General features: G+C 37.3%; 1 protein-coding gene across 9 annotated transcripts in view; it reads right to left on the reverse strand.

Annotated features, from left to right (window-relative positions):
- Positions 1-5,375, reverse strand: part of MPDZ (multiple PDZ domain crumbs cell polarity complex component) — a 128,983-nt gene extending 123,608 nt beyond the window's left edge. For all 9 annotated transcript variants that reach the window (XM_034663891.1, XM_034663897.1, XM_019796074.2 and 6 more), the window contains exons 1-2: positions 5,299-5,375; positions 2,783-2,949 (exon numbers count right to left, since the gene is read on the reverse strand). In XM_034663891.1, the coding sequence (XP_034519782.1) occupies positions 2,783-2,949; positions 5,299-5,314 (183 nt within the window). In that variant the 5' untranslated portion in view covers positions 5,315-5,375. The remainder of the gene's footprint in view (positions 1-2,782; positions 2,950-5,298) is intronic.
- Between the last annotated feature and the right edge of the window lie 5,169 nt (positions 5,376-10,544).

Genomic DNA, 10,544 nt, shown 5'->3' on the forward strand with positions numbered 1-10,544 from the left:
AATACACAATGTGGCAGAGTTAAACAGAGGCATCAATTATGCTCTCAAACCTGTTAATATTTTTGACAATATTTAAATAGCACATCCCTTCAGGGCATGGCTTTTTTGCCCTCTCAGTTACACACCTGTCAAGTGTTTAATTTGCCAAAGGGAAACAGTTTGATTTCTAAGGGCAGTCTTAATACTGAAGAAGCAAATTGGAAAAATTACGCATTATTGAATAGAAGTAATGAGAAGGATCTGAGGGGGAAAAATAGTCAGCTTAATTCAACATGGCATGTCAGCATCTGTCATTAATGCAACAATATGATCACGTTCTCCAATATGCTGCATTTACCTCAGGCTTTTCAATTATTCACTCCTTTCGCTTTCTAAAACGTAGGAGAATGATGGTGGAGTAAAATTGGAGGAGTCAAATTTTTTGGTAATACTAAAAAAGACGGAGACACGAACTTTCACCCATTGTGCACTTAAAATTATACATCTGAAGACATAACTCAGGTAAAAGATAATAAACAAAAGCTAGCTACTGGTCAGATTGGTGTAGCTACCAATTTAAAAGCACAAAACAATTTCATTCCTAAGTTCATTAATTATCAAATTATAAATATTAACAAATTAGCAGGTAGTAAACTACACAGAAAATCTAATTCTAACATGGTAAGTCTATAATATTTATATTTCAACTTTAAAACAGAAAATAATACAAGATTTTGAAATGCAGTCTAGTCATCCAGGAAAAACATGGTTCAACAAACAAATGAAATTGAGTCAGTAAGAATGAAGACTAAAGGGCAGAGTCACAGAAACTATGAGAGATATCAATGGTTTTCACCAAAACTGAACTCCAGACCTCTAGGGGCCAAGTTTCCATCCTCAGAAAAAAAAGAAAAAGAAGATGTGAGACAGGCTGCAGAATCACAAGAGGGGAAAGACTGTGCCTTCGGAGCCAAGAAAACCGAGTTCCAGTTCTGGCTCTGCCTTTATTATAAACAAGTCACTCAAATTCACTAAGTAGTTGTAATAAGCAGGGTGTGAGCCAGCTGGTTTTCTTGGTCCCTTTCAGTATTTGAAGAGGTGACCAAGTAGCCAAAAGTCCAGACATGTGAGACATGCCTACAGAATGCCCAAACCTCACAATGTATACCGAGACTTGAAATATATCAGCATCTACCATTAACACTGTACTTGGTCACAGGCTACTTGGCTTGATAACATTATGGTCAAGGGTTTCCGAGGAGATTTCAGCTTAATCATGTGCAACCCAAAGTTTTAGAGCCTATATCCTACTTCTATTAGGAAATGGTAAAACAAGGTCAACAACCAGTAAACCTATGTCTCCCGGCTTTCAGAGCTAGAAGGGGTATTTCCAATTATCTCTTTAGTGGTATTTTCTAACACACCAGTACCTTTTGTTTCAACTTCTCCTCTCATTCTAATCATATTTTCACATAATAAGGGGAGAAGACATCTGTTCAACTTCTTCACTCTCTCTGAAAAACCAGATAATTACACTTATACTCAGAATATTGATCTCTCCAAACTCTTGCCAGTTCATTCTGAAAAGGAATACCTAAAACCAATCTTTTCAATAACTTATAAAAAACAAAAGACAAACAACGAACAAACAAAAAACAAACCCCAAACACAACTACATATAACAAAAACAACTCTTTTTCATAATTCATGATCACAACTTTTAATATCATTAAGTAAAAATTCACTACAGAAAAATATTTTTAAAAATTCTTCTTTATTTTTGCTACCAAAATATCCAGATTAAGAAGTCATGTGACATTAAACAAATTCCTTTTCTATTGTTACTATTTGTTCATTTTGCATTTAGCACATTTTTTTTAATTGGAGCTATTCTTTCACTGAATTATGAAATTAGTCTTCAAATTTCATTTTTAAACTTTTAAGGCAGAATGTTTGTTAGCAAGTCATACATAGTGATTAAATTAATGCTAAAAACATTAGAATGAGAACTAACTTAGACTGAAGGCATAAATGAGATTGACTTCAAACCTTGTAAGGATAACAACCGCTTTAAAAACGTTTTTTTTAAAAACCTGAGAAATGTGATTAAGTGAGTTCAAAGAACATCTAACTTGAGTGTTTGTTCTGTCATTGCAATGTTCCAATTTTAATATAAATGCTAGGACATTTTAATGCTTTTAATTTTTACAGGAAAAAAAAACACTGTTACATTTAGAAGTTCTAATGTTTATCACCATCTGATGCTGTCATTGGAAGCAATTGCTACTTACACTCTTTTAAGAAGTGAGAATTGCAATTTCTCTAACTGATGACAATGTAATTATTTCTTTTACTGTCAAAATAGAGGTGGTTTCCCTTCCTCACACACATGATTACACATGCAAATCCAGGCTTATCTGAAATCTTATAAGCGTGCTGAATGCCTGAATCCGAAAGTGCAAGATCACATGAACGACAAGCTTTAGTGGGGACGGAAACCAAGTCTGCAGCCATCTACCCTAAGCTTATTTTTATCATCCCCTTCTCCTGTAGGGACTCATACTTCAGCATCCACACAGCTTTCAACACAATGTCATATCATCTACAATATAGAGCAACAACCATTACAAAAATAACTGGGAGGGGGGAGTCACAGTGAATCTGAATGTCTCATTTGGAGGTTTAAATGACTTCATTAACTATTCATTAACACATACAAAAATCAGTCCTTCAGAAAAACACGAGACTTCCACAAGATCTATGTCATGCTGTGAACACAGGCTTTGGGAGAATCGTGTCCTACCTGGTCTTTCAGCTGCTGTACAGAAGTCTGAAGGTTCAGAATCTGACTGAAGAGCGGGCTCTGCAAGACCGACTTGAGAAGGTTCAGTTTGTCCTCATTGGCTACATCTCCACGTTCTCGCAGCTTGGCTTGCAAGCGCTCTGCTGCCTGCAGGGCTCGATTTTTGTCTAAACCAAAGAGCAGCCTTGGTCATTAACAGGATTCAAAAGACATACATCAAACCACACTTACAGAACAGAAATCCTAAGACTATTCCCTTCAAAAGCATAAAATTGACTCAGAGAAAAAAGGACTGTAACATGTCCCTATAAATATGTTCCTCAAATCTTCAAGTCTCTGGTAAGAGAGTCTGTTTGAAAGCAGAGAACTGGTTACAGTGTACGCCACGTGCAACTAATTGTTGCTCCGATTCAGACGGGGCATATTTGAATTCCAACGCCAGCTGTCAGCTCTTCTATATAAACTATTGAAAACCAAATACTTCGTGATCTTGCAAATGCTGATATTTTCACTTTTTAAAAAATTTGATTTACATGTAAGAAAAATTAGAGTTCTCTCACTCACTAATAAGTAGATGTGGATGATGTCACGATGAGTCATAACATCCGATATGACAATTTCATATATTAAGGATTGGACATTCTATGCTTGAGAATTTACTTGAAAATATATCACAACAATGTATAACCCTTCAAAAACACTACCTGTAAATAGTTTAAATGTCTTTCCCCAAAACTAAATAGCATATCTATAGATGCACTAAACAAAAATAATTCAAATATTTATCGATCACCTTAAATATCAGGCATAAAAGTTGCAAAAGTAAGTATTTTGAGTAAGTGCATCCCTAATAATCCTAGCATCTTACATGCATGTTTCCACCACATGGTGATTTTCTATGACCAATCACAGTTAAAAACATCTCCCTAAAACACCCTCTTACTCTCTCACAAGTGAACCCAAATTTGTTTTAAAGGAAAGAAGACCATTCAAATATATGTTCTAACAGATTCATCATGGTAACAAGGGTATCTATTAACATTCATTTGCCATATTATAGTAATCAAAGTGGGAATTATCACCACAGACACTTTCTATAGAACCAAATGTGGGATGACACAGAAATGGGGAAATTAAGGCATGATTTCATGTTGACTACGAGTTCACACCCATATACAAATTTAAACATACGGTATTTACTCATCTGCACAATTTTATTTTTCATTTTTTTTTCTTTGAGAGACAGAGAGAGAGAGAGAGAGAAAGCATGAATGGGGAGGGAGAGGGGGAGAGGGAGAGAGAGAACCTTAAGCAGGTTCCAAGCCCAACGTGGAACCCAATGCAGGACTCAATCTTATGACGCTGACAGTATGACCTGAGCCAAAATCAACAGTCTGATGTTAAACCAACGGAGCTATCGAGGTGTCCCATCAGAAGCACAATTTTAAAAGTAAATAATGATAAGGATCTGAGAATTTTATTCTGGGTCTTATTTCTCATGGTATCTCAGAATACAACTCCAGTATTAATTTCCATGTCAATTCTTGGAAGATGCACACATCAGTAATAATTTACAAAATAAAGATTGGAAGGTGACAGCTTCAATAATTCTCTATTTCCTCTTTCTTGTAGGGAACTCTGTGGACTACTAGTAGTCTTTGTGGAACGTGACTTAGTATAAAATGGGGGATGAAGGTAACATACACCCATGTACTTTCGTCACTCGCATAGTACCAGGAACAAAATCAGAGTAATGATCCCCACTATCACAAAAACAGCTCCTTCTCCTTTTCCTGCCACCTACTCCCATCCTATTCCCAAAGCAATCAGGCATCAAAGCACCAGCTGCAATCAAAGCACCAAGGTGAAATCTAGATACCTTCTAACAATCATACCCAAAAACTTCTCTGGAAACATGAGGCATTAGACCACCAGGAGAGGGATGGGTGTACCTGATACACCTGAAACAAGTTCTACAAACCAGCTTCTCTAAAATCAAAAAGCAGTGAAAAAAAAAGATTAACATGTGAATTTGGGTATTTCAACCTACATTATCTCATGTAGAAATTAAACTACCTTAAATCATCACTGAAGTTTGTCAGCCTAAATGCTTATTATTGTCATGGCTCATCATTAACTCAAAAGCAAAGCTCAGTAGAATTTCAACTGCCACAAATAAAGAAGGCAGTGAGCTTTGTTCAGTATTAAAAACACTGTTAAGCTTTCTGTTGCTGTCCACAAACACGCATTAACCAGAAGTGGGTCCATAAATGAGAATGAGGTTTACATTAAATTTCATTAAAACTCATAATTGGTAGAACATTTCATATGCCTTTATCTTTTGCTTACAAATGATTTGTTTTTACAACACTTCAGATTAAAACATCCAAATATAGAAACACATTTCCCTGCTATAATGATAATAGATAAAAATCCTGTTATATAGAAAAACCATTTCAAAGATCCCAATGGAAGAAGTTTTGATTCTTAGAAAAATAAGAAGGAATAGGTCTTACCTATAGTTTCTAACATTTTTTTCCAAAGTTCAGTGTTCTTCTCTACAACGATTTTAAACAGCAACTAAAACAGAACTCTGGGGAGAAAAGAAATAAAATGAATGGTTATGTTTTATCACAACACTAAAACTATACACCCTAAAAAGTACTTGATACTACTATAATTCCTTTGACCATTAAAATCTTGTTGATTTTTTTCTTAGGCAAAAAAAAAAAAAGTAATCATTTTAGGACTTATTCAAAATTATCTTATATTTGCAAGTAATACTTGCATAGTAAGGTAAAAAGCATACAATCTGTTTTAAATAAGGTGGTAGATGTATCCAAAATATTTCTTTAAGAACTTCTCAACACAGACCACTATAATCTCAGGTTCACTTACAGATTCTCAACCAGAGAGTAAGGAACTCACTTGACTCTGCATGAGAAACTCAGTGGGCAAAAACATTAAAACATAAAAAGCAGAAGATGTGATCCTGCCCTTGATTGCTCACAGTCCTATCAGGGGAGACCATACATTCATACCAACTAGAAATGAACTATGACACTCATGCAGTATGTGAACCACGGGGAACTAGCACATTAAATCATGGATGAAAAACTGACTAAAAGAGAGCATAATGTTAAATGGAGGAAGGGTTTTCAAAATACCCTCCTGATTATAATATTCTTTTCTCTCTCATTCAAAATAAACCTTCTCAACCCCTTCAATTCACACGGACTCGTCTTTCTCTGACAGTACTTAACAGACTCTTTAAATACCAGCTACATATTTCCACTGACAATGTCCAAATCGCTAACCATACCTAATATTTGCTGTCCAACAATTTACATACCTTCTCCCTAGTCACACCCATTCTCTGCCTTATGGAAAAACCTCAGTCATTCCTTCAATGGAGGAAAAAAGTCTACAACCCAATTTCCTCACTTTTGGAAGACGAAATGGGATTTGTCTGAGAAGGTGCAAATTCAAGTTGCCCCTGTTCTCTCTTTAACAGAAAATGCATCTGGGACAAAAGGAAGTCCGTGATGTATATGAACAGATGCAGAGACCATCCATCAAGGCCTGTGATTTGCTCTGTGTAATAACAGAGAACAGTTCCTATTGACTTTCCTTAACCCGATTTAGAATACACTATTTAAAACATCAACTCCATTTCAAATAGTCAAACAGCTCTACTACTGGCACTTGTTTTATAAAATGCCCTGGTGTCAAGAAAAGAGGGCACCAGCTCTAACTTGGAATTGAAACCTTAATAACAGTGTAGGTATGGGCAAGGGGCCTACCATCTGAACATTAGTTTCCTAGGAAACTTACTCATTGGGTGTATTGCAATAAATGAGATAAAGTATACGAATTTCCAGCTCATAGTATAACTCACACTGTAAAATAGATATTCAGGATTAACGCTGAGCCCATGCAGATGAGCAATTCAATGTCAGGCATTGCGTGGTTTCATGGGGAAAAATACAAGGAGATCTTTAAAATAAACTAGTCATATTTTATTCTTATTGACAAGCACACTTCATAAGATAGTATACTATTAGGTCTCCCCCCTCAAAAAATTACTAACTTCTGACAGTTAACAAATAAAAGTAAAGACACCCCAAAAAAAGAAAAGTCTATAGCTGATATGCCCAGGAGGAAGAATGTGAGCAAAGGAAGAGCATGATTTAGGAAGTCTGATCACCTGAAGGAACATTTCAGCTGGACCCCTTACCAGCTGCAATGCCCTGTGAAGTCACTGTCTCTCCTGAACTAGAAAACTCTAACCACAAATGAATGACTCGCAAAGTTTTAGAAGGATAAAATTATACACATGAGTGCTTGCTAGGCACAATAAAGTCAGCTCTATCTTCTTCCCCCTTTGAAAAATTAACTCACAAAGACAAGCAGTATTCATGACCTGGAGGGGGAGGTAGCCTATGGATTTAGAGACCCACTGATTTATGAGGAGTCTGCAGAGAAAGCACAGAGTAAGCAGTTCCCCACTGAGAAAAACACTGTCATCCCAAAGTTCACCTACAAGTCGGTTATGTGGAAAGAGAATTACTTGTCTTTTCCCCAGAGAAACTCTTATTATAAAGGTTTTGGTTGTGTTTGGTTTTTTTTTTTGAAAAAAAAATCTCCATTCTACTGCAAGTCAGACACCAGCTCCCAAATGAGAGCTCCATTCCTCTGCATTTCAGAGATTTAAAAAAATGAGTTTCACAGTTTGTCTTCTCTGCTCTGATGTCCATAAAATAAATATATGTGGCTCTTTTGAGGTTTTCCAGATTTTACAATTAGTAGCCATGACAAAGAGACAAGAGGTTAAAAAAACAAAACAAAACTTCCTTTCCATGCCCTATACCCCATCCCAAGGATTCATCTCTAACTATAAAGAAACACATTTGTAATCACAGACATTTTGATACAGAGAGACAGAGTCCACACGCACCGAACTGCATGAATTCTCCTTCTCACCCCACCATTAACCTTCCCTCCTCACCCCCCTCAACACCATGTGGAAACAGAAGGGTACCTGGGTGATAACAGTGGGTCATGGCCAACAGGTAAGATGTAAAGAAAATCTGATACATGTCTAAAAAATGCCCGGTTCTCAGGGCTGTTCTGGACAATTCAGGCTAGCAGTAAAGATGATGAGTCAGAGGAGCAGTAAGAGAATAAATGAGATGTGAACAAGTAGCCACACCAATGCTGGGGCAGAAGCAAGGGTGATAAGAACAAACATACAAGAGCCACCGCATCCCGGGCACCACTCGAAACCTATTACCCAACTAAGGCCTTTAATCTTCACACGATCCCCTCACTTTATAAACAAGGAAACTGAGGCAGTGAAAAAGCAACTTCCCCAAGGCCATACCGCCAGTACATGATGGAGCCAGATGTGGACCCCGGCAGTGTGGCTCCAGAGCCAGTTAACAATTTAACTTCTACAATATGCTGCCTCTTAGCAGGAGAAGATTCACCTTACCATTCTCCTTCCTCTTTCCAAGTTCAAAACTGCATTGACTTTGCCCTACACAAGCAGAAATCAGAGGAAGAAACAGACCCAAAGGACATGAAGTCTAAAATGGACTGGTGTGGACAACATAACACAACCAACAATCCATACAACAAATGTATGAGCAACTCAGAATGAAGTATTTTAGAAACTATGGGTAGGTAAATCAAAGAAAGATCAGTAATAGTCACCATTTACATAATGTTCATATATGTTTAAATAAATCACCTTTGAAACCCAAGATTTTAAGAAAAATCTCCAAGATAAAAAATATAGCTACTGTACACTAGCCCTTCTGGTTACCCATCTAATTCTGCCTGTAGATATACCAGTATGTGGGTGTAACTGAACCTGTTATGGCAGCCATGACACTCAGAACTACGGGACACACACCGTAAGTGGCTCAGTGACTTCAGTGCATATAAAGCACTACAGTGCTGGGCAAGGTCTGGTTATGCACATGACATTCTGGGAGCAGGGACTCTGACCCTCACACTCCCCACATTATCCTCCACTGCCCTGTGTATTATTCTCTCCATCTTCCAGAAAAGACAACAGAGGAAGGGAGAGACTCAGGTCTTACTCAACGTCACACAGCTAGTAAGCAGAGAGCACAGAGTTGAATCCAACTCTACCTGAATTCAAAGACTACACTCCCTCTATCACACACCATGTTTTCCATACTATACTGCAAAAATCATATGGTGGACATACACCATTGAATGGAAAAAAAAAAAAAGGACTGTGTAAGACAATGTATTAAGTTGCCAGGATCTGTATAAAAGGGGTGGGAAATGTTTCTATAAACAAAATTAAGATGTACATATTTAGAAAAGAACAAACTACTTCTGCAAGCTTTCCAAAGACACTAATAGTGGGATGTGGGGGGCTATGGGACACTAAAAGAAACTTATTTTGCACAGCATTTCTTTTGGGTTTTTAATTTTTTTAATTTTTCTTTTTTGGGGGGATTTTAAAATATCTAATCTTACTCTTTTTATTTATTTAATGTTTTTTTTATTATGTTATTCACCATACAGTATATCCCTGGTTTCTGATATAGAGTTCGATGATTCATTAGTTGCGTATAACACCCAGTGCGCCATGCAATACATGCCCTCCTTATTACCCATCACCAGCCTATCCCATTCCCCCCTCCCCCTTCCCTCTGAAGCCCTCAGTTTGTTTCTGAGTCCATAGTCTCTCATGCTTCATTCCCCCTTCTGATTACCTCCCCTTCTTTATCCCTTTCTTCCCCTACTGAACTTCCTAGTTCTTATGTTCCATAGATGAGAGAAATATGATAATTGTCTTTCTCTGCTTGACTTATTTCACTTAGCATTATCTCCTCCAGTGCCGTCCATGTTGCAGCAAATGTTGAGAACTCGTTCTTTCTGATAGCTGAGTAATATTCCATTGTATATATGGACCACAACTTCTTAATCCAGTCATCTGTTGAAGGGCATCTCGGTTCCTTCCACGATTTAGCCATTGTGGACAATGCTGCTATGAACATTGGGGTGCATATGGCCCTTCTCTTCACTATGTCTGTAGCTTTGGGGTAAATAACCAGTAGTGCAATGGCTGGGTCATAGGGTAGCTCAATTTTTAACTCTTTAAGGGACCTCCACACTGTTTTCCAGAGTGGCTGTACCAACTTGCATTCCCACCAACAATGTAGGAGGGATCCCCTTTCTCCACATCCTCTCCAACAATTGTTGTTTCTTGCCTTGTCTATCTTTGCCATTCTAACTGGCGTAAGGTGGTATCTCAGTGTGGTTTTGATTTGAATTTCCCTGATGGCTAATGATTTTGAACATTTTTTCATGTGTCTGTTAGCCATTTGTATGTCTTCATTGGAAAAGTGTCTGTTCATATCTTCTGCCCATTTTATGATTTGTTTATTTGTTTCTCGTGTATTGAGTTTGAGAAGTTCTTTGTAGATCTTGGATACCAGTCCTTTATCTGTGGTGTCCTTTGCAAATATATTCTCCCATTCCGTGGGCTGTCTCTTAGTTTTTTTGACTGTTTCCTTGGCTGTGCAGAAGCTCTTTATCCTGATAAAGTCCCATAAGTTCATTTTATCTTTTATTTCTCTTGCCTTTGGAGATGTGTCGTGAAAAAGGTTGCTCTGGCCGATGTCNCATTTTGAACATTTTTTCATGTGTCTTTTATTTTTTTTTAATTTTATTTTATTATATTATGTTAATCACCATACAGTACATCCCCAGATTCCGA

Source organism: Ailuropoda melanoleuca, chromosome 7 (genome assembly GCF_002007445.2).
Source record: "Ailuropoda melanoleuca isolate Jingjing chromosome 7, ASM200744v2, whole genome shotgun sequence".
NCBI classification, from domain to species: domain Eukaryota; kingdom Metazoa; phylum Chordata; class Mammalia; order Carnivora; family Ursidae; genus Ailuropoda; species Ailuropoda melanoleuca.